A 25,196-nucleotide genomic window follows, 5' to 3' on the forward strand; every position below is an offset into this window, starting at 1 on the left:
CTGAGAAACTGTCACAGCCAACAGGTTAAGAAGACATGACAACTGCATGTTATGAAGATATGGTAACCTTCATAGGATCCTAGAACAGAAAAGGACATTAGGCAAAAACTAAGGAAATCTGAATAAACTAAGGGCTTTATAATAATGCACCAATACTAGTTCATTAATTGTGGCAAATGCACCATAATTAATGAACTGTTAATAACTGGAGACCTGGTGCACAAATTCATGCGTGGGTGGGGTCCCTTGCCTTGGCCAGCAATCCAGGCCAATCGGGGCCATCTTGCCCAGTCCCAATCAGGGCCGATCGGGGCCGGCCAGGGAGGGACTGCGGGAGGGCTCCAGGGCGTGTCCAGCCCTCTCACCAAGTCCCCATCGGCTGGACCCCAGCAGCAAGCTAACCTACCAGTCAGAGCATCTGCCCCTGGTGGTCAGTGCACGTCATAGCAATCGGTCAGACACTTAGCATTTTATGCTTTTATTATATAAGATTATACAGGATTATATAGGATATGGTAAACTGAATGCATGGCATATGAGAAATTTCTGTACTACTGTCTCAATTCTTCTGTAACTCTGAAAATGTCTATTAAAAAAAGTTACTCTGAGTTGACATTACCCTAAATCACCCTAGAATACAACAGGAACTCAAAAGAATAAAGTCACAGAGAAGGTTGCAGGACTTTCTATAACAGAAAAAAACAGTTCAGATTACTAGCTGGCACATCTCATATCCTCTAACTGGAAGTGTTTCTTAAAAACAGTGGTTTTTGCACCTCTTGGTCTCAGTACTCTTTACCCTTTTAAAAATTGCTGAGGCTCTGAAGGAGCTTTTATTTATGAGTTGTATCTAACTATGATACCACATTAGAAACTTTGATTCATTCAAAAATAATAATAATAAAACCAATTGCATAACATAAAGAACATATTTTTTAAATATATTTTCTAAAACAAAAAAAAAAATTTAGCAGGAAGAAAGTGTCTGTTTTACATTTTTGCAAATCTCTTTAATGCCAAGCTGAATAGAAGACAGCTGAATTCTCAGTTCTGTCTGCATTCTATCTGTAGTGACATGTTGTTTTGGTTGAAAGACAAAGAAAATTCAGCCTTACACACATGCATATTGAAAAGGGGAGGGAAGTTTAGTAACCTTTTTGGACAATCAAGGACACCATGGGTTGTCATGCTCATAGTGGCAGACATCAAAATTTAGATTTCACTTGGAAACAAAGATTTGGCAATGAGTCATAGCTCAAACCCAAATCTGAATAACCAGAGTTGGTCGGTGAGCTGTTCTTTCAATGACAAATGGTACTATAAGAAAAGAGCTGCCAGTGTAGCTTGCAACTCAATCACAAAAGTGCTCTTCATTAGACAACCAACATACTTCGGTGGGCAGAAGTACTTTATCCATACCTCCCACTTCATCACCCAGAACATTAAAGAGATGTATGTCCGCAAGGGACAGCAATTAATAAAATTAATCATTTTTTCTGTATCAAGTACATTTTTAAGAGAACTGTTTTGTTTTGCATTTTTTGGGGGGTGGGGTGAGTTGTTGCTTTTTGTTTTTAAACTCTGTAAGTACATTGAAGTAAAGAATACAATGACTGCTAGTAAGTACTGTTTGGTGCCGACGCCTTTGTCCATGGGAAGGCACTAGCAGTTTCACCCACCACTGCTCTGCATCATTAGTTCAAATGTCAACATAGTGAAAAAAGCAAATCTACACTAATAAAAGAAAAAGATGCAAATTGACCATACCTTCGCCACACCCACCAGCCAATCAGGAGTGAGTATGCAAATTAACCCAACAAAGAATGGTGGGTTAATTTGCGATGGTGACAACACAGGCATTCCGCACCACCCCAGCTGCTCCGGGTTTCTGGGCAGCATGGAAGGCGGAAAGGCGGCTCCGGCCGGAGTGAAGGCGGTACCAGCAGCCAGGGGAAGGAAGGCCCATTCTTGCACGAATCTTCTTGCATTGGGCCTCTAGTTACTATTATTAAAACCATTGGACTTTGCAGATCCCCTGAGAACCACAGCGAACCACTGCTTAGAAGCAAGAAGTGGCTACATACTGTGAGACTGACACAAAACCTGGCACAGGTCCTAGCACATAGTAACCACTGAAAAACAAGAATAGTGAACCACAATGCTTGTTTATGTGCTTCTGGGGACTCAGGAGCAAAGAGAGCTCTTACCTGTGTGAGATAGAAGACATGGGTGTGAGGGACTGTAAACAGAGCATTGACTGCACCACGGAAGGTATAGATCTGCTGGTGTGGGTCCCCTACAAAGATCTTCCCACATGGCTGAGACAGAACTATATTCATGATAGCTGCAAACAATAAGAGGGAACATAAGAGCTCTCAAAGAAAGCCAACCCACATCGCAAAAAGAAACCACACTTCAGACAAAAAGGGATGAAAATGCTTTCATGAAACTGATCCAGGGCGCACTGCACAACAGAGTTGTCTTGTCCTGCAGTACAGGCACACTCATTCCAAAGAAATGATTTTATAACAGACAAAAGAGTTTCTAATCCTAAGAATGTAGATTATTTTCAGTCCTGAACACATTTTTGTATATAAAAAATCACATAGGCAAATATAAAATGAGGTAAATTATATTTTCTCACTAATATTATAACTTAAGGTCCCAAAATAACCTACAAAGTCACACTGCCTATTTTCTACTAGAGGCTCAGTGCACGAATTCAAGCACTGGTGGGGTTCCTTGGGGTGGCCTGGGGAGATCAGGCCCCAGCTCGCGCCCCCAGCCTCACAGCCCCACCTGGAACCCCACCTTAGCCTGGCACCACCCCCTCACCTGCTCCACTGTCCCCCTGCAAGGTGACTGATCGGGGCTGGGCCCCCCACCTGGCTCCCTCAGCGCCTGGGAGCCGGGAGGTGGCCCCGCCCCCTGCCGCCACCACTGGTCACCATCTGAGGGGCGATCGAGCCCCTATTTGCACCTGCTTGGCCTGGTGCCGCCCGCTCACCTGCTCTACCATCCTGCCACAGTCCTGCTCTCATCAGGGCCCATTGGGGCCGGCAGCGCCTCCACTGCCAGCACTGCGTCACCAACGCCTGCCATGTTACGCGCTGCCCCCTGGTGGTCAGTGCACGTTATAGCAAGCAGTCGAACTCGCGGTCTCCCGGTCAAACTCCCAATCTAACGACTGACCAAGGGGACAATTTGCATATTAGGCTTTTATTATATAGGGTTAGCCACTTGAAAAGTATACAACACAAATTGTTCACTCTAAATTGACCATCTTTTCCCACTCAGCATGAATCTAGGTCCCTATCATCTGATGACCTATGCTTCATCAACATTTAAAGCATAACCTGAAGCAAAACATTTAGAGGAAAATTAATCTGCCTTGGGTGGGGGAAAGGATAACTGCTGAAATCCAAAATCAAATAATAAAAGCTTTCTGAATGACTAAATATCATTTGCTCCTCTTCTTTAGGACAAATGAGAATAATCAATTTATTTCACATATATGTCCTCTTATACAATCATGATATTGTTTCTTAGTATTTGAGACTACTGATGTCCAAAATAGTTTATCACCTGGGGTACAGTCCTGGGCCTCATCCACAAAGATGGCGTCAAAAGAGGCAAGCAAAGGCTTGCTCAACTGCCAGAGTTTCAAGTAGCCTAAAAGAAGGGAGTAACAACAGTCATAACTCATAACTAAAGCAGTTACATTGAACAGCAAGATTTGGAAACTTGCATACCATCATGAGTCATTTGGTAAGCCTCTTCTTTGCATTCCCCCAGCTTCCGCATGTTGTCCCAAAGGCGGCTCGCTTCAAGAACACTGTTCTAGAAAACAAGTAATTGGTAACTCCTAGTTTAAGACCCTGGAAAAGACAGCACACTGAAATCACACTTTCATTTCCACATATAGAGCAGAGGTCAGAATAAAGGCACCATCCCATTTCGGAGAGTGGCAGTCAATTCCCTAACCTCCTTCTGGCTCCACGACAGCCCAGTGACAGAACATTGCTCTGACAACACAAAATCTGATAGACTAGAAAAGGCTAGATCATGTCTCTAGATTTATGACTAACAATTAATTCATAAAAAGAATGGCAAATGACTGAAAAAAACTTGTTAAAAATTAGAAAAGAGATTTCCAATCTTTAGATTCATCCAGCAGCCCCAGTGACAAACTCCTATAAACCCTGGGTCGGTGCCTCATTTTCTAAATGGGAAAACCAATGCGAGAACTGAGTGAGATGTCCATGAGTATTCTTCGCAAACAAAACACTTTATAACTCCCAGCTATCACGATTAGCCTACAGTCTCGCCCTCCACCAGTACTTCCTGCCAGCAATTATGAAAAAATGAAAGACAAATATAACACTGTATTGTGTCAACTCTTCTCATTTACTACCAGATCCCTAATACTAAAGATATTTCAATACTCACCAGTTTTTCACTCTGTTCAACCATGACTCTCTGTCCATGGCTGTCCTTACACCAAATAGGTACGTGATCAATAGTCAGCTCATCATCAGCCGAGGCAAAGAAGTTTTCTAAAGTCTTACACACTAGCTTGGCCCTTATGAATCCACCTTTCCCTTCAGCAAGGACAGAATTGACCATGAAGGGTGTTAACTTGAAGAGATTCAACTTTTTCTTTGACTGGTACCTGTAATACATATCCCAAATGAACAGTATTTGGCTTTACTGGCAATGCCAACAAAATGTGTCCCCCACTCCCAATCCCCTTCTCTGAAATGACACCACAAGGTCACTCTCAGTATCACATATACATGAGGAAAAAAAAGCCAGAGAAGTTAAGCCAGATCCATGTATGATTTGGAATGGCTTCATTAGGCTTCCAGGAATTCACATATATTAACCCGGAAGATAAAGTAACTCATGGCAGATACTACTAATTCAAGATGCAGACCAAACTCCAAGAGGCCCCTAAGTAGGGACACTCCAAGTTCCTTGAAGCCTTCATATCCAAGGGAATGCTGATTCAGAGGCTTCAAGAGACCTGGGCCAACTGCACCTCAGCTTAGTCTTCTCTCTCTTGCCCAGTTCCAAGGAAACCCTAAAACTGACCAATCATATTGCTTATATTCTGAACTCCAGACAAGTTATCCTGACTTTCTGTGCTTCAGTTCCAGAGAAATGAGAGGGATTGTCCCACCTTAGACATTACTTGTAAACAATGTATTTTTATCAGATAAAAGTATAAATCACTACATCTATCTTTCTATTTCCTGTCTATAAATGGAGATAAAGCATTCAATTTTCTTAGTGCCATTATGGTGTAAATCAATATGTGATCATGATAATCGCAACATGAAAACAGTAATTAGACATAATAATAATGGTGGCAACACAATACTCACTTCCTCCCAACGTGTCCATACGCCATGGAATGAAAGGTTTTGCAGGTGACATTGCTGGGGAAGACTTGCTCGGCCTGCTTTGCGATGCTCTTGTTAAATGTCACATAAAGAAACCTGCTCCCAGACCACTTTTCAGCATACTTGACCAGGGTAGATGTCTTCCCAGTGCCTGGGGAAGCGAAAAGGAAAGGAAATGACCCTCTGACCAGGAAAAACTGTTCCAAAGGATGCCTTGGTCAAGTTTTATCCACATTTATCTCACCTCTTGCTTAAGACTAGACAGTGACAAGTTTTCTAATACTGATAAAAATGAACAACGGTATAGTGAAAAGAATAGCAGATTCTAAGTCAGATTAATCTGTGTTGGAATCATGGCTCTGTTAGTTGAGTAGCGAAGGGCAAGCCACTTGGTCTTAATGAACTTGAGTGTGCTTCTCAGCCATGAATATGTAACAGTAGAGTCAAGCAGGATAAAGATAAGCAAAGTAACAGCAGAATGCAATACATGGTAGCTATGGCTGGCCTAGAACTCGTTAATGCTTCGATGGCAAGAGCATACAAATGAGATTCATTCTGAACTCTCTTGTCTGCCCTACCTCTCCACCAGTCATTCAATCATTCAGTTAGTCAACTGTCATTCATTTAAAAAGTATTTGAGTAGAGTACCTACTACATGTTCAGTTGTATGCTAAGTACTAGGAGAATATTAAAAAACATAAAGCAAGGTTTCTACAATATAATCTAGTTGGACATAAAATACCAATACAGTTGAAACAATTAGAACAAAACATAAGTATAATGGTAACACAGTAAAGTGAGGAAGAATATGGATTTGGAAACAAAATAAATCTCACCTGTCAAAAAAGAAAAGAAAAATAGTACCCTATTTCCAACCTTACAGGGCTGTTTTGAAGATGAATGACACAGTGTAGTATTTATAAAGTGTGCGTGTTGGCTATTCCTACTATATAATCAGGTACCAAACAGTTAGTAAGGATAATTAGCTGTAGGTAAGAGTTCAGAGATCATATAGGACTCAAATGACTAAAGAAGCCTCCATCAAGAACCAGAAATGTTGGGAGTCAACATAGCAAAGAACAAAGAGGGTGCGGGGGGAGAAAAAAGAGAAGGAGAGGAAGAGGAAAAAGGCAGGTTTTTGGAAAGAGATCCAGCTTTTAATTCTACTTCTATCACTTATTTGTTTATTTAACCTGGACCTAGTAATTTTTTCTCTGAGCTTCAAATCCTCATCTATAAAACAGAGATAACTAACCAACCTTACAGAATGCTGTTAGGATTATCACAGTGCCAGGCACATGACAGGCATTTAAGAAATGGCTACTGTTGTTTTTAGTAAGATATGTAGGCAGAAAAAAAGCGGAAAGAAATTCCAGGTAGGAAAATAGCATGAGCAAAGGTTCAGACAAAAGAATAACCAAGTACTTTAAGAAAATGTATGGACAATGAGTTGACTGAGTCATGAGAAGAGTCAACAATATATTTGGGAATGTAGGTTAGAACCAAATGGTGGAATGGCCTTCTAGACTTCACCCAACAGAAATCAGGAGCTACTGAAACTCTGAAAGATTAATGTAACCTGCCAGTCCATAAGCAATCAGTGATTGAGCATATATGATGATAAATGACAGGTTGGATCAATCCTTTTGGTAACTACTCTGCAAACTAATTCCTATGAACTATGTCTCACCAGGAATGTGGATGCTCCCCGGTGTGGTAAGAAAAAAACCAAGATTTACTTGGCAACTGCTTTTTAGATTATTTCATTGAAGTAGTTCAATAACAAATCCAGGTAAAGATACTCTGGCAGGTAATAGGGAAGGGGGATGTAGTGATAAGTCATGAGCCTGACTCTCTATTCCAGTATTGGTGAGCTCCCTTACCTGCAAATGCCATAATTTTTACCACCTGGAGAGGTTCCATCTTATGGTTCAGAATCAGCTGTTGTTCATGTGTAAGTTGGATGGTTTTCTTGCTATAATCATTAGAGAAGAGAAATTAGAAAAACACAATAGAATTGAAAAGAACAGGTGACAGACTATCAAAAACCGAACAGGCAAATCAGATGAACAAAATTTAACCAAAGAAAAGATCTCCCTTTTGGGGTGATAAAATGTTCTAAAACTAGACTATGATATTGATTGCACACTCGGTAAAATTACTAAAAATCATTCAATTGTAAAATTAAAATGGGTGAATTTTACGTAAATTATACCTCAATAAAGTTAAAACAAAACACCTCTCCTCCTTAAGTATGAGCAAGTCAAGAATGGAAGACCTCTCTCTCTCTCTCTCTCTCTCTCTCTCTCTCTCTCTCTCTCTCTCTCTCTCTCTTTCTCTTACTTACTCTTACTTGTCTATATACATACCTTGGCCAAACTGATGTTTCCTCTTTAACTTCTGTGGCCTGAGTACAGGAATTCTCCTGAAGATACAGGCAATAGAAGATGTTGTAGTGAATCCTAACAGGGTAAAAGCAGATTTAGAGAGTATCAAATTAAGCCATAATCTGTATCTTATTTTTCCTGAGTTGAATTTAGATTCTTTACCATTGCTAAAAAAACAAAACAAAACAAACAAAAAAACTACCACCATTTTATGATAAAAAGGAAAGAAAATAATTTAAATATACCTAGAGCTGGCCAAAGCCCTCTTGGAGAGCACAGTTCTAGGAAAGACCCTGGCTCCAGTGTGCAATGGCAAAAGGGGAGAGACCAGGGCATGTTCTTTGGGGAACAAGGCATTCATTAGCTGCTACCATATAGACAAATAATCCCAAAAACAGTATGAATCAGTTGAAAACAAATGTAAATTCTGCTCCTAGTGAGACTCTTGTTCCAACATCAATGTAACATCATCTTATCTTTGTGATCCCCTGTTGCTCCCTGTGAGGTGATATTGGTTTAGAAGCATGAAGAGCTTTCTATCTTTTAAGGCCCCAAAGGAAGGGTGCTACACGGGTAACAAAATATGATTACTAAGAACTAGAAAACAAAACATCCTCCAAGTCACCAATAAGGACCAAAGACAACACAGTGCACTCAAAAGAGGCACTGGACATGGTTAAACATGTCCCATCACAAGTCACTCCAAACCTCTCTATGTTCACATGAGCCCAAACTCATCTCCTTCTATCACCAATTGCCCACCATTTAGTGAATTGCTCTCCATTCCTGGAGTGAGAACAGGTGGCCTCCACACATCAATCTTTTTGATGAAACAAATACTTTTAGTAATACAACATTTCAGTCTCTGGTCACATTAAGATTTCTTTTGCCCTGGATTCCTTCTTCTTCTTCTTTTTTAAGTATGGTATATATTTTTTAAAATAGTTTATTGAGTTTTAGAGAGAGACTAAATAACATTTAGACTAAATAACATTTCAGTCTCTGGTCACATTAAGATTATCTCCCAGGCCCTAGCTGGTTTGGCTCAGTGGATAGAGTGTTGGCCTGCGGACTGAAGGGTCCTGGGTTCCATTTTGGTCAAGAGCATATGCCCGGGTTGCAGGCTTAATCCCCAGTGGGGGGTGTGCAGGAGGCAGCCAATCAATGGTTCTCTCTCATCATTGATGTTTCTATCTCTCTCTCTCTCTCTCTTCCTCTCTGAAATCAATAAAAATAAAAAATAAAAAAGATTATCTCCCAGGACTGTATACTGTTAGAACTTGGAGTTGAGACCACTGGTGGCCAATGAACTCACAAGTGTATGTGAGGGTCAAGTTTTTCGCTAACACCATAAGGGTCTCTAGCCCAATGAGTGGAATTTGATAGTAATCATTGTTACAAGTGGAAAAATAAAAGATTACCTCCCAGGTAAAGCAGGGAAAAAAGATATAAACACAACATACATGTTTCCCATTCCTCATCTATGTCCATGTAAACATGCAGATAATTTGTAGGTTCATATTTGCACTTATAGTCATTATTCATCATTTGTGTATTTGTCTTGTCTGAATTATGTCATGAAGCTCCTTCCTCCACACCTCAATGCCATGGAGTGGGAACAACATAAGCAATATTTAATGAATGAATTGAAATATATCTCAGAAACACAGCAAATACTCTGACATTTCTGGAGACTAAATGTTCCATCCTTGAACTTTACCATGACTGACTGGGCCACAGTTCACCTAGTGCCACCACCATGTTCCTCCTAAGGCTCACTAATTCCAGAAAGGAAATCCGAGTATCGTCTCTAGAACGTCTGGTTCTCCTAGATCTTCTGCACTGTCACACTGCCTGTCTCCAGGCCAGGGCCTTCCAGGAGCTGCGCTTCATACCTTAAATTTCACTGTAACTCCTTACATGGACTACACAACATCTTCCTTCATCTGGTCACTGCAGACTTCTCATAATCATATACCACTTTTTTTCTTATTCACCACATACTTGTCACTAAACTTCTCTGTTCTTTGTATATACTAAATTCATTCCCATTTTGGGCCCTTAAGTTATCTATTCCTTCTGCTAAAATGCTCTCCCCAGAAAAATGGCCAGCTCTTCCTGACATTCAGGTTTCAATTCAGATGTTACTTCCTCAGAAAAGCTTTTTCTCACCCAATCTAAAGTAGTACTCCTCATTTCCCTTGCCTATCACTCTGGTTTTTTTCCTTGCACTACTAATCACTCAGTAAAATGTTCTTGTTTAATACATCTACTTATGCAGTATCTGTCTCCCAGCACTAGATAACAAAACTGAGCAGTGTGAGTTTTATGGCTTGCCTAGTGTGCAAGTGGCAGAGCTGGGACTTGTTGCATGTCTAGGACCTTTCACTCTATCGGAGTTTCCATTCTCACTCCCACCACTTTACCGATTGCTGATGTTAATTCCCTTCTCCCTCATGGCATAGAGAAGCACAGCAATGCAGTATAAGGTCTCAGTGATGTCTGGCATTGTCACGGTGGAGCTTGGTCTTCTGAGGCAGAAGAGTAACTGCTGGATGTCATTCACACTGCTGGAGAGGAGAACAATGGCTGCTACCAAAGCCCACATGTTGACACCCTAGAGGGAGATGAATCAGGAAGGGAAGAAAAGACCCCAAAACACAGGTCATAATTAATAAAGATCACATCAAACAACCAGTGAAGAAACCCAAGGTTGGGGTTCAGGTGCCATCTACAGATTGTCTGAAATGAATGCAAACTTCCCAAATGATATCTGGGAAATAATGGCAACCTTTCTTTTGCCCTGGATTCTTTCTTCTTTTTTTAAAATATGATATGTATTTTTAAAAATAGTTTACTGAGTTTTAGAGAGAGGAAGTGGGAAGGAGAGAGAGAACCAATGATATGAGAGGGCAACACTGGCTGGCTGCCTCCTATACAATCCCTACCAGGAATGGAGCCTGCAACAGGGCATGTGCCCTTGACTGGCAATCGAACCAGCAACCTCTTGGTGCATAGAACGATGCCCAACCAACTGAGCTACACCAACCAAGGCTATATTCCTTCCTCCTAATCACTTCTGGATTTGAATGCTTAGTATAACTAAGTAACATGTATTAAGTATTTTACATAGACTCCTGCATAGAGATGATGCTCTCACCTCCCCACCCTTCTTCTCCATGTCAGTGTGAGCTCTCAGGTCCACAGATACTCAACAGAGTCACAACAGTATCACTACTAAATGGGTACCTACTTAGGAGGCACAAAAGATGGGAGATACAAAAGAAGACAGCACTCTTTAAGGGGGAAGTCAAGACTGACAATTCTTTGACATTAAGATATTAATTTACTACTTACTATATGTTTCTATTTAATAATTATTAAATATTAAGTAAAATAAATATGAAATAAATTTTTGAAAATCTATTATTATACCACAGTATGCTCCACTTAGTAATGTCTAAGAAAATGTTCACTAACATGGAAATAGTCAATAATGGGACATATATCTTTATCATTCTTAACTTTACTACAAGTTTCTCTGTTTAAAAAAAACGCATTCCAAGAAAGGTACATTCCCTGCACCTCTCACTACCACCATCCTGTGAAAGAAAACTCACTCCACCATCATCACTTCACTGAAGACAGAAAGAGAAATGCACATGGATGGGTTTTCAGTCCTCTACTGGTTGCAAAATACAGGTTGAGGTTGCATCAAGCTTCCAAAATAAAATTTGAAAATCCATGATCTAAATGAGAAGCCATAGGTCAGGAAACTCAGGACTATTTCCAGCTTCTCATTAACTCATTGTACATCTGTAACAAGACCCTGAATTTCTCTGGTCCTCATATAACCCACCTTGTTGATGGAATGGGCTGCCCTGTAAAGAAATTCTTATTAATCAAAGTGTTCAGAAGTTAGATGACCATCCTCTGTTAAGGATTCCTCAACAGAATGAAACATTAAACTGAATGTGTGTTTTTAATGTTTTTGTTGATTTTTTTTTTTTTTTTTTTTTTTTTTTTTTTTTTTTTTTTTTTTTTTTTTTTTTTTAGAGAGAGAGAGGAAGGGAGAAGGGTAGAAAGAGAATTATTGATGTGAGAGAAAAACATCAATCCACTGTCTCCTGTATACCTTCTACTGGGAATCAAGCCTGCAATCTGGGCATGTGCCCTGACCAGGAATTGAACTGGCGACATATTGGTGCACAAGAAGACACTCAAGCAACTGAGCCACACCGGCCAGAGCTGAACTGAATGCTTTTTTTTTTAATCTTGACAGGGTCTCTTTGATATTTTCTGAGCACAAATCTTGTTAAATTATTGAGCAATTCTGACTTATAAAATCACATACTTCATTACTCATCTCAGCAGCAGAGTGGCAATTAGGAGAATGAAGCTACCCTGTATTGTTAGAGATGGCTAGAAAGGCATCTCCACAGAGATGCACAAGGTGGGCACCCCAAAAGGCTTGCTGGGACCTAGGCTATTCTCTAAATATGCACTAGAGGGGTGTGTGTGTGTGTGTGTGTGTGTGTGTGTATGTGTTTTTTTGTTTGTTTGTTTTTTGTTAATTCTCATCCAAGGATACTTTTACCACTGATTTTTAAAGAGTGGAAGGGAGGCAGGTGACAGAGAAAGAGAGAGACAGACACATTGTTTGCCGCCCACACACGCCCAGACCAGTGCAGGGAGTGGGACCTGCAACCCAGGTATGTGCCCTTGACCGGGATTCAAACCCGAGACCCTTTGGTACAAGGGCCGATGCTCTAATCGCTGAACCATGCCGGCCAGGGCTGAACTGAATACTTTTTAAAATTACTTCCAGATTTAAGAATCTACAACAATGTGGATTTTTACTTCTCTAATGAGACCAATGACAGGATTAAGGCTTCAAAACAGAGATTAAAGAAAGATTTTTTAAAATAAATCTAAAATAACCTTCAGCCAAAATTAATCACCACTACACTTTTCTTCCAATAAGAAAAAGGTCACTTTCCCCCAAAATTCCTCACAGCCTCTTCACTTACTGCAGCAGCGATGTAAAGGTCAGGGAGGTGTTGACGCACGCAGGCCTCTGCCTCAGGAAGAAGGTGGTGATCCCTCAGACTCCACAGTGCCCTTCCAGGATCCACGCTTGGGGAGCACTTAGTGGTGGCTGTATAGCTGTAAGACATTCACAGAGGAGTCCATGAGAAAGATGATCATAAGTGATTATATATGCAAAAGGACTTCAGAAACTGTCTTCTTCAAAGGAGAAAAGCAACTCACCGGATGAGGTTCAGCACACAAAGATCCGACTCTTTCTCAATACCCTGGTTCAACAGGATGCCATCCACTTTGCTGACAGCTTGCTCTTCATTCATCAGGTATCGATGATACAGCTTTTTCCAAGGAATGAACTATATAGTTGAAAAAATCCAAAATAACATGTAGGCAATGGCTATTAGAGAGGAAATTAGGCCACAAACATATGCATTACCTTCTACCAATTAAAAAGCAATTATCCCTGGCTGGTGTGGCTCAGTAATTGAGTGTTGATCCATGCACCAGGAGGTCACCAGTTCAATCCCAGGTCAGCGCACATGCCTGGCTTGCGGCTCAATCCCCAGCAGGTGGCATACAGGAGGCAGCCAATCGATGCTGATGTTTCTCTCTCTCCCTTCCTCTTTCTCTCTAAAATCAATAAAACCATATTGTTTTAAAAAGGCAGTTATAACTCACAATTCAAAAGCTGAGCAAATAGGGTACAAACATTACACAAATTTTGGTTGGAAACTAGGAGAACTAGGTCTTGGTTTTGGTTCGAACACTAACTTGACATAGAATCTGGGAAAAGCTAGTACTTCAATTTCACTATCGAAATAGCAGCACACAATGGCTCAGAGTTTCAATGACGATTAAATAAAATGCAAGCTGTGTCTATACTAATCTCAGACAAGAGAGACACTAAGTCAGAAATTATTATAAGAGACAAAGAAGACTATATAATGATAAAAGGGTCAATTTACCAAGAAGATGTAACAATTATAAGTATATATGTACTAACAACAGAGTTCCTAAATCTAGGAAACAAACACCAACAGAATAGAAGGAAGAAATAGACAGCAACGTAATAGCAATAGAGGCTTCAATACTCCACTTTCAAGAATGGATATCACAACCAGTCAGAAGAGCAATTAGGAAACAATCATCTCATTGAACCTAACAGACCTATACAGAACACTCCACCCAACAACAGTAGAATATAGTCTTCTCAAGTGAATGGAACATTTTCCACAACAGATCACATGCTAGGCCACAAAACAGATCTTAACAAATTTTAAAGGACTGAAATTATAGAAAGTATCTTTTTCAATCCCTGTGGAATGAAACGAGAAATCAGTAGCAGGAAAAAAAAAAAGCCAACAAGAAACACCCCCCCCCACAAATACATGAAAATTAAACACACTCTTAAAACAAGCAATAGGTCAAAAGAAATCATGAAGAAATTAGAAAATACCTTGAGACAAATGAAAACAAAAACACAGCATACCAAAACAGATATGAGGAACTCTTTACATGGGGGTGTGAGTCGGAGCGTTAGAACAACATGTGGAATGGAATATGCAGTCTTTGGTTGGAATGCAACAAATCATGTGTTGTGGATAGAACACAAGGATGTGTTGAGAAATGAGCAATGAGGCTGGGATAATAAAGTGGGAAAAACATGGAAAGCCTTACCTGCCTCCAGGGAATTTGGATATTATTCTGGAGGCAAATGGAAACTACACACTATAATCAGAAGTATGTATTGGAGAATCAAGATGGTGGCATAGGTAAATGCTGGTACTCACTGCCTCCCAAAACCACATCAAAATTACAACTAAAATACAGAACACCATCATTCAGAACCACCTGAAATCTGGCTGAATGGAAGTTTTACAACTAAAGAAATAAAGAAGAAATCACACTGAGACTAATAGGAGGGGCAGAGGTGCAGAATGGGCTGGTCTGATACCCACATGTGGCAATTTTTATTTGGGAGGGATATCTCAGCTGTGGAGGCCTCCTGGGAGGAACGAGGGGTCCCAGCCCCACACCAGACCCCCAGCCTAGGATTCCAGTACTGGGAAGAGAAGTCCCCATAACTTCAGAATATAAAAACCAGCAGGGATTATGGCTGAATGATATGGAGGCTGCCAGAGTCCCAGGCCGTTCCTCTTAAAAGGCCCAGGCACAGACTTACTCAGACTCACTCCCTCTGAGCTCCAGCACTGGGGCAGCAGAGACATACGGAGAACTGGACTGTCTGGAATAGGGGCAAGAACTTGGGGGTTCCCAGAGAGGGGTGCTCACAGGGTTCATTGTTCAGAGTCCATTATTCCTATGCTAAGACCTCTACCATTGCAGAGCTTACTGGCAACCATATCTGAGTCTCCATCAACCTGGCTCACACTGTTCTCTCCACCCTGGTGATTTCCTGAGACCCTGCCCCACCCAATTTGCAGTCCCATCCAAGCTGTTTGCAGCAGCTTTTCCATATGAATGGCTTGTCCTGTCTCAGGCTTCAGACTCTTTTAAAATTTCTCAAACAAACAGCAGCTGGCATCAGAGTGCCCCATACCTATCAATAAGAGGTCCAAGACCCAGCACTACCAGCTTGCCTTGTTTCACAGCTTGGTCTCACCTGGATGCTTCTAAGCCCAATACAAGTAGCAGCCATCTGCAGATTGCTCTGTAGTTCCTGCCAGGTGGCCCCAGGTAGTGGTTGACTTTGCACCTCCCAGGAGGCCCCAGAGTCAGTGTTCTCAGTGGGTAATTTCAGACCACACCAGATTACAACTCTACACTTCCACAAGCAACACACTAAAGGGGCAGATTCAGTGAGCACCAAAGCCCCACTAAAGCAAGTCCTGAACCATAGGGGTGTCTCCTGCACAATAGTAGTTGCAGCTGGTCCTCACAGCCAATTGGCCTGGAGGTAAATTTCTCCCAGTGACACCAATAGCAATCAAGGCTCAACTACAATAAGACAAAGCACACAGCCCATAAAGGGGTGCAACCTAGAGTGCCCAGCTCAGGTGACTAGGGAGGCTGAGCCACTGGACCATACAGAACACCTATTACACAAACCACTTTACCAATTCCAGGAGACACAGCAGCTCTACCTAATACATAGAAACAAAAACATCAAAGCAGCCAAATGCAGAAACAAAGAAACACGTCACAAATTAAAGAACAGAAGAAATCTCCAGAAAAAGAACTAAATTAAATGGAAGCAAACAAACTACTACAGAGTTCAAAACAATTGTTATAAGGATGCTCAAGGATCTTAATAATGAGTTCAAGGGACTTAGTGAGAATTTCAAGAACGTTAGTGAGAACAAAGACATGAAAAAGGACCAGTCCAAAATTAAGCATATACTAACTGAAATAAAGAATAATTTACAGGGATTCAACAGTAGAGGATGCCAAGAATAAAATCAGTGATCTAGAATATGAGGAAGCAAAAAACTCCCAATCAGAACAGCAAAAGAAAAAAGAATCCAAAAATATGAAGATAGTGTAAGGGGTCTCTGGGACAACTTCAAGCATATCAACATTTGCATTATGGGGGTTCCAGAAGAAGATAAAGATATTGCAAACCTATTTGAAGAAATAATAACAGAAAACTTCCCCTACCTGGTGAAAGAAATAGACCTAGTGAAAGAAATAGACTCTGAGGAAGCACAGAGTCCCAAACAAGAGGAACCCAAAAAAATCCCATACCAAAACACATCATAATTAAAATGGCAAAGGTTAAAGACAAAGAGAGGATCTTAAAAGCAGCAATAGAAAAACAGTTACTTACCTACAAGGGAGCACCCATATGTCTGTCAGCTGATTTCTCAACAGAAACTTTGCAGGCCAGAAGGGAGTGGCAAGAAATATTCAAAGTGATGAATAGCAAGGACCTACAACCAAGATTACTCTACCCAGCAAAGCTATCATTCAGAATTGAAGGTCAGATAAAGAGCTTCACAGGTAAGAAAAAGCTAAAGGAGTTCATCACCACCAAACCAGTATTACAAGAAATGTTGAAGGGTCTTCTTTAAGAAGAAGGAAAAAAAAAATAAAAAATATGAACAATAAAATGTAAATAAATATATATCTATCAACAATGGAATCTAAAAATCAAAATAAATGAACAAGGAATCTAATAAACAAAATAAATTAATGAATAAAATAGAACCAGAGGCATGGCAACGTGGTACAGACTGATAAATCTCAGAGGGAAGGGGGGAGAAAGGGTGGGAAGAGCTTAACCAAATAACTTATATGCATATTTTCATTACCTATGGACACAGACAATGGGGTGGTGAAGGCCTGGGGCAGGGTGGGAACAGGGTGAAAGTGAGGCAATGGGGGGAAAAGGGGGAAACATCTGTAATACTCTCAACAATAAAGATTTAAAAAAAAAAAAAGTATATATTAGGGAAGCTAATCTTTTTATTTTTAGAGAAAACATCAGAGAACTCCAAATGTTTTACCTACCAGTGGATCACTAATTATCTCCCTCCAAAGGTGGCACACCAAGCACAGATTCCAATAGAGATCTTCCACAGGGAGGAAAGCAAAAATGTGCCTTAGGACTTCGCTGGGCAGGCTGCAGATATGGCTCTGGGGTTCCTGACAGGGCAAGGTTCCAAGAAGCCCATAGTAAGTGTCAGGAATGGGATCATGTTCAATTTTCTCCACGTCTTGGCTAGATTCTTCAGTCTCTGCAGAGAGCCAGGACAAAAAGCCCTCTGCTTCCAGTCTGACATCCCTAGCCTTTGTGCAGGACAGGGGCAAATAATGCCGTGGGGTTTTTTTAGGAACCCCACGCCAGTGACTGGTCCCCGTAGCTTGATTCCTCTCATCCTCAAAGGACCGAGAGCGCTTCCTTGCCAGCAGAGCAGAGCCTGATGAGCCCAGTCTTGCTTCTCCGCCATCTTCCTGAGACAGGGCACAATTGCTTTCTGCAACAAAGATCATTTCACCCTCTGAGTCCTTAGAGCTGTCCTGGCCCACAGAATTGCTTTTAGCCATGTCATTGGTGCACTGCTGCTGGCCAACTGGGAAGAATTCAGTGATGTACCTTTGACATCGTTGACCTGCACAGAGAACCCAAAAAGCATAACAAGAAATTAATAATGACTGTTGACCCGTTGTTAACCCAAATGATACAAACTAATTTTCAATTAAGAGACAAGAATATAGTTATTGGCTAATTGATTATATAAAGAGCTTAACCCCCCCCCCTCAAAACACACACACACACACACACACACACACACACACACACACACACTTATATTTGGCTCCATCATATAGTCAGACACACATATGGAATGACAGAGACCAGTCTTCAGATGGTGTGAGGACCACATTATACTTTGTAATATGTACAAACTGAACATATGAATGGACCAAGAGCAAACAACTGGCCATATTCACTCACACATCCACCTATAAAAATTCACACCTCCTAGCTTGCTCTTATAATAAAAAAATCTAAGTTTGCTTAAGTAGAAAGAAAAATGCTTCAGGTTATCAGGATTCAGTAAAACCCACTCTCCCATGTGACAGAGTTAAAACCATTTTATTTTTATTTCTTCCTGTGCAGCTGACACCTTAATTTATTTTACAATAAAAAGAAAGGACTTGGAATTCTCTTCAGATTATTAGAGTGGTACCTAATCTAATTTATACATTAATTCATAAGCACCTATGATTCTAAGACAAAAATAAAATGAAAAATGGTATATATAGTGTAGGGAGTGGCTATAGGGTTAAGCCTCGGACTGAGCTGTGGCAGGGCCCTCCTAGCATAATTAAGCTTGACCTTATAGTCCTCCCTTGCTCCTTCCTAGGTAGCTAATGGGCTGTGGGAGGTGCAGCAAGTGCTGCCAAAACACGATGAAACTCGTAAGAACATTGTAAACATGTTGACCACATCTCTTGTTTTGCTTTGTGTGCTCTGACTATAAAATGAAGCTTACACTTGCAGGCTGGATCACTGTTTTCTTATCCAGGCACAGTGATCCCACCTAACCCCAGCTGTATTCTCGTCTGTCTTCTTTAGTCCTTCACTGCCCCTCCTCAGGTTCACCCTTGGCCATGCTGGCATGGCACAATACAGTCCCTGACTTCACAGACTTTTCAGGCACTAAGGGGAATCAAAAGGTGATTTCACACATCATTACTGCATTTTAAACTCTTATAAATTATTGTAAAACGCCAATGAAGTAGGTAAACACCTTATCAATATACAACAAAATACATGGTTCCTTTCTGAAATGACTGTAGCCAGAATTTTAACTTGGGAAATAAGACAGTAGAACAAAACTAAGTTTAGCCTTGCCGGGCTTGCATAGCTCAGTGGTTGAGTGTCGACCTATGAACCAGGAGGTCACAGTTTGATTCCCAATCAGGGCACATACCTGGGTTGCGGGTTCGATCCCCAGTGTGGGGCGTGCAGGAGGCGGCTGATCAATGATTCTCTCTCATCATTGTTTCTATCTCTCTCTCTCCCTCTTCCTCTCTGAAATCAATCCTATATAATAAGAGAGGAATATGCTAATTATTCATTATGCCATGAGGTGTAATGACCGACCACGTAATGACCGGATCACAGATCTGCAGGAGGGTGGAGCAGCGAACTACAAGCAGGCAGCAGAGAGCTATAGGAGGGGGCAGGATAGCAAGCAAGCGGGAGGCGGGGAGCTATAGGAGAGAGCAGGGCAGCAAGCTATGAGGAGGGGGGCAGGGAGAGCTACAGGAGGGCGGGGCAGCAGGCAGAGCGCCCACAGGAGGGCGGCAGAGAGCTATTGGCGCATGTATTCATGCAAAGGGCTACTAGTAAAATATTTGTATTTTTTAAAATGTGTTTAAAACATATTTTAAAAAACCATTTTAGAATTTTTTTTAACATTCTGAAAAAAATCCTAGATTTGGCCTTTGAAAGAATTTAATTTTTTTTTTCTATGTTAGGAAAATAAAGCTATAACTGTTTCTGGGGTAATGTGATAAAAACACAGATTTGAAGTTAACAGGCCTGGGTTAAATCTCGATATTTTCTAATTGTGAGAATTCAGTCACAGCAATATCTATTAAGAGCCTACTACATGCTCAGTGCTAGGACTCCCCATTGAAACATACACATGCTGACAGTATTTGTCAATAAAAAACTCACAATAAAGAAGTTGACTTATACACACAAAACAAACAAAATATAATCATTTAGTTTAAAATTGCCTCATAAATTGGTTATGGCAGTTCCAAAAGTGATAAACACATAATATTTAAAGACAACTAGATAAGATTTAAGTTGGATGATGAAATTATATATATCAAAGGGAAATAAGGCAATCGGGATCATACATCTATTATTAAAAGATGGTTGGTAATATATTTAAAATCTTTTTTCCCAAAATATTAATGTTTATTGCAGGTAACATTATATTTAAAATTGTTTTTCTTGAAATATTAGTTTATTTCATGTAACATTGTTATACTTAAAATTTTTCTTGAAATGTTTATTGCATGTAACATATTTAAAATAGTTCTTCTTGAAAAATATAAATAAATAATTAATTAATTAATTTTTAAAAAGTTGGAATTCATTTGGTATATAGTGAAATGATAAGAAAACCAACTGTGAGATACAGAACTTGCATGTAATAAATAATAAATATCAGGTGATGGCAAGTTTGAGCTTGGGTCCATAATAGTAACAGGACATTTCCCTGTCGGTTTTTGAGTGGGAGTGACATGACAGGAAATGGTACTCAAGAATATTATCTTGATGTGTGTTCTAGCTGATTTGAAAGAAATAAAATCTAAAGGCAAGGAAAAGTATTACTGCAGCAGTCCAGGTCCAAGGGTAACCAAGGTCGCAGTCTACCATGAAATCACTGAATAAGGGAACATTTTGGAGAAAAATAATGATACAATGGACCTACTGGCAATAGGACAAGGAAGATTACTGCAGAGTTAAGAAATCAAAATGGTTCTAGATTGGAATAGTGGTGATATTGGTATGTGTTTTCTACCATGTTATAATTAAGCAAGCTAATGGAATTCATTCAGTCATGTTTTCCTGAAGCCTTATAATAGGAAGGGATTTTCATGGAAAATGCACAAATAATGAAAAAAGTGTCAAAATGTTGCAACAGGACTACAAAATCACTACAATAATACTTACAAATACTGGGAGACATTCAAAAGCCACACACACTACAAATTCTAAATGCAAGGTACATTTTTGGAAGACATACCCCTAGTCCCTCTTTTTGTTCTGGGTCTAGGATAGAGACCATGGTTCGGGTCTCTGTTTGTCCATCTTTGACTGAAGGGCTGGGTCACAGCCAAGTGACTCCGAGACAAATGTTGGCAGTCGATGGCTGTAAGATGCTTCCGCTTAAACCGTCTCACTATATTATACCAATTGGCAAAAGAAATGGGACACTTGTTAGTTATTACCAATTCTACAAGCTAGCCAGAAAATTATTCTTAATTTTCAGGAATACAGTGACTATGGACCACTCAGCCAACTCTTTTCTTCTTCTCTACCTTCACATCAACTTTTAGTCATTTCATAGTTTCTTGGCATTTCTTCCTCAAAATTTAAGAAAATAATCCAAAAATAAGATCCTAAAAAGACTTTTTTTTTTTTTTTTACTTATACTTTTTAGAAGCCCTGATCATAAAATACTCTTTCAAAAGGACGTTGCCACTAATGAATAAATTGAGATCTGGCATCTTTTCCTTGACTTTAGCCCAGCATTTATGTTCCCATAAAAATCATGAGTTGGTTATAACTTTTCAAAAATAAACTCATCCATCATCCCCTGTACAATATATACCAGCTTCTCCAAGTCTCAGAAGCAGAATGCAATGATGAACAAAACAGTCACTGTAAATTCCTAGAGAAGACCACACTGTCCGCCTCTTAGCCCCCAGATCTCAGCATTGGGCACAGGATAGGAGTGAGGCTCCCAAATACAAGAGAACCAAGTCCACTTTTACAAGGATCTCAAAGGAGGAAATCTCATATTCTCCATTAGCAACACATCATAGCAATTGTACCTAGAATTTTGTCTCAAGTCTTTAGTTGTACACCCAAATCTACAATATACAACTAAATTCAGCTTTTGGAAAGGTACAAAACAGAGGCTATCAGCAGATATAGAACAGCTCATACATACACAGTGCACCTTGGATTTTTTTCTGTAAAAAGTACAGAATGGCTTTATCCTATCCTTCCCCAGAGAGCTAACTATTAATGATGCCATAATAAAATCATAGAAGCACTGAAAATAACCACCTAGGTAGTTATGTCTTAATCACATGGCTAAGAGTCAAAGAAGGTAAGAAAATATTACATCTTTTCCTCTGCTGTACCCTCTGCATGTAGCATGGTGCCAGACACACAGTACATGGTCAATAAATACTGAAAGAACAAAGGAGGATGAGAACACAGCAAAGTCAGAGTGGTAAGACTGGGTGGGCAGTAGAGGAACCTAAGCCCTAGATCAGCAGTCGGCAAATTCATTAGTCAACAGAGCCAAATATCAACAGTACAATGACTGAAATGTCTTTTGAGAGCCAAATTTTTAAACTTAAACTTCTTCTAACTCCACTTCTTCAAAATAGATTTGCCCAGGCCATGGTATTTTGTGGAAAAGCCACACTCAAGGGGCCAAAGAGCCGCATGTGGCTCGCGAGCCACAGTTTGCCGACCACAGCCATAGATCGCTAGGAATTTGCTTTCATGTGGAACTTGGCAAGAAAAGATCACATGGAGGAACTCTTGCCTGTAGCACACCAGACAAGAAAACACCAAAAATACCCAAAAGAAACTGTTTTAGAAAAGTAGATAATATGGATAAAGGTAGACTTTTATTTATGGTTTTATTTTGTAAAATTCATCTGAATCTTAAATGCTTGTTGAAAGATTAAATGTTTGCAGAAATCTAACAAGGGCACTGGAGCAAAAGAAAGAGGTAAGGAGAGTGAATGGAAGAATACCGTATTCTGCTTCCAGAGTTCTGGTATATTCCAATGTATTCTGGCAAGAAGCCATCATGGAACGGGCTAAGGTTAACTGCTGGGGAGAAGGGCCCCTAGACTGAGCAACCTGGCTTCTGGGTACTAATACAGCTGCCTATATTGTTCATTTGGAATGGTGTCACCTGAGCCACGACTGCTAACCTGAGATGCAGAGCTAACACTTTTATTGTATTTATATGTCAAAAATTACTTTTCTGATTTTAGCTAAAGGTTAAAAAAAATTAGATTGTATTTAACCTGCCTTTCAGGTCTCAGAGAGGAGGTGCTATGATTCACTGAACTGGAAGCCAGAAGCCCTTCATTAAACATTTCACTAAAAGGCTGAATGGTATATTCAGATTTGGAGTCAGAAGACCTCCTCCACTTGCTAGGTGTATTAAACACTAAAAGCCTTGATTCCCTCATCATTAAAAATAGGGATTATAATAACCTGCCACACTGAATTCGCAGAATAGTTAAATGAGGTTCAAATGAAACAAAATAGATAAAAGTACTTTGTGACACCCACGTTGAAGCTGACAAGACCTATCAACTGAAATGTCAAAAGAATTATATATCAACCACACCATTCTGAGTGTCTCCTAAAAGGTGCATAAGGTTTATTCTAATAGCATTAATACTCTTGCAAAATTATATTTTTAAAACTATAGCAAAATTCTAACCACCCTTTTATTTTTATTAATAACTAGAGGCCCAGTGTACGAATTCGTGCAGGGGGGGGGAGGAACAGGGAGGGTCGGCCGACCCGGCCCCAACTCACGGGGGGGAGGGGGGGGACGGGAATGGGGAGGGTCGGCCGACCCAGCCCCAATCAAGGCGGATTGGGGCCAGGCCTATCAGGAGGAGATAGGGGGAGGTTGGCGGGCCAGCTCGCCCGGATTGGGGCCGATCAGGGCTGGGCCAGCTGGGGGGAGGGGCTGTGGGCAGTGGGCTGGCCGGTCCGCCCCTGAGTAGGGTGTGGGGGCCGATGGAGGTTCAGCCACTGGGGGAGGGGCTGGGGGGAGTTGGCCAGCCAGCTCCATCCCCTATAGAGATTGGGGGCAATCAGGAGTGGGGCCGGTCGGGGGGGAGGGGCTGTGGGCTGATTGGGGTGGTGGGAACCCATCGGGGGGCAGGGACGACTGGGGATAGGGGCTGCAGGATGTTGGCTGGTTCGCTGGCCACAGTGGGTGTCATAGCAACCGGTTGTTCTGGTCATTATAGCATTCCAGTCACTGGCTTTTTAAATATATAGATGCTTTTAACAGCACAAATATAACTTTATCAAAATAAAGATGCTCAAGTGCTACTTCTCTTTCCCCTGAGTCCCTCAAAGCCCATGGTATTCCTCCCTCCTTTACACAGCAAGTGCACTTTGCACCTCTCTTAAAGGGCACTTACTGTTAGAAGCTGCTTGAGATTCTTCAAGGAGCAAAGTCAAAGAGTGCTCTGTAATAAATGTGCACTGGTAAGAAAGGCATGGAAATCAGAATCACTCGTGGACTTTTCAAACTCTGCAAGGCCCCAAAGACACTTAACTGAGTCTCCTCCAAACCTAAGTGAGTATTTGAACCCCTCCTGGAGACTCTACCACAGTAACTAACAGAAATGTGCCATATCCCTCAGGTGTTAGAACAAAATAAAAACTGAGAATGTATGAAAATCATTTTGCCAAACAGAATTTTACCCATTCCCACACTTTTTCTGCAATGGCTTTCTTATAGGGTGTCATCTCTCTGATCACTCACTCCCATAGTCCCTTTTCTAGAGCCCCCAACTCAGATAGCTGGTTCTGGGTCTTTGCTATATGACTTCAAAGTGATGATTACCTGGAGATTGGCCCCTTACCCATCACCAATCTCTTCTTCACCAAGATGGTGATCCGTCCCATCCTCTAACAGTCAGGCCCATTGATGAGATTAGACTTTGATCAGTCTCCCTTGAACTAGTTACTTCTAAACCTTTACTAGACTACAAGCCCTTAAAAGACAAGGAACATGTCTCATCACCTTATTCCTCATAGCACTTAGCACACTTCTTGGAAAATAACAGATATTCAAATACTTGTTGAATGACAAGTGGCTGATTCCTCAATTCTGTTTTAATCTGCCTGGCTTCATTTTTGAATCTTCTTTATTGCAAAACAATTTACAAAACAAGTCACAGAAAGTAAAATAGAGTGCTTTGACTTTTGTGACAAAGACTGAAGTTCCTTTTCTTCCTCAGCACACAGCTAGTCTACACTTCCCTGTCCTGCTTGCAAGTAGATGTTGCCTTACCTGAGATCTAGCCCAGGGAATGTGAGTAAAAGGGATGTGTGCCTCTTCCAGGCCTGGCCCACAGAAAA

The 25,196-nt window shown here is 40.7% G+C and overlaps 1 protein-coding gene across 4 annotated transcripts in view; it reads right to left on the reverse strand.

Annotated features, from left to right (window-relative positions):
- FBH1 (F-box DNA helicase 1) overlaps nucleotides 1–25,196 on the reverse strand; it is a 49,933-nt gene that overhangs the window by 17,765 nt on the left and 6,972 nt on the right. Inside the window, exons 1-13 of one of the 4 annotated variants that reach the window (XM_080669662.1) lie at nucleotides 24,251–24,299; nucleotides 21,076–21,231; nucleotides 17,309–17,910; nucleotides 13,064–13,194; nucleotides 12,823–12,958; nucleotides 10,219–10,409; nucleotides 7,775–7,867; nucleotides 7,289–7,380; nucleotides 5,388–5,556; nucleotides 4,450–4,672; nucleotides 3,753–3,840; nucleotides 3,586–3,672; nucleotides 2,208–2,344 (exon numbers count right to left, since the gene is read on the reverse strand). In XM_080669662.1, the coding sequence (XP_080525788.1) occupies nucleotides 2,208–2,344; nucleotides 3,586–3,672; nucleotides 3,753–3,840; nucleotides 4,450–4,672; nucleotides 5,388–5,556; nucleotides 7,289–7,380; nucleotides 7,775–7,867; nucleotides 10,219–10,409; nucleotides 12,823–12,958; nucleotides 13,064–13,194; nucleotides 17,309–17,910; nucleotides 21,076–21,231; nucleotide 24,251 (2,106 nt within the window). In that variant the 5' untranslated portion in view covers nucleotides 24,252–24,299. Of the gene's footprint in view, nucleotides 1–2,207; nucleotides 2,345–3,585; nucleotides 3,673–3,752; nucleotides 3,841–4,449; nucleotides 4,673–5,387; nucleotides 5,557–7,288; nucleotides 7,381–7,774; nucleotides 7,868–10,218; nucleotides 10,410–12,822; nucleotides 12,959–13,063; nucleotides 13,195–17,308; nucleotides 17,911–19,239; nucleotides 19,319–21,075; nucleotides 21,232–24,250; nucleotides 24,300–25,196 lie in introns of those variants that run through there. The other 3 variants (XM_080669661.1, XM_080669664.1, XM_080669663.1) reach the window with 3 other exon arrangements.

This window comes from Plecotus auritus (genome assembly GCF_963455305.1).
Source record: "Plecotus auritus genome assembly, chromosome: 1".
NCBI lineage: Eukaryota > Metazoa > Chordata > Mammalia > Chiroptera > Vespertilionidae > Plecotus > Plecotus auritus.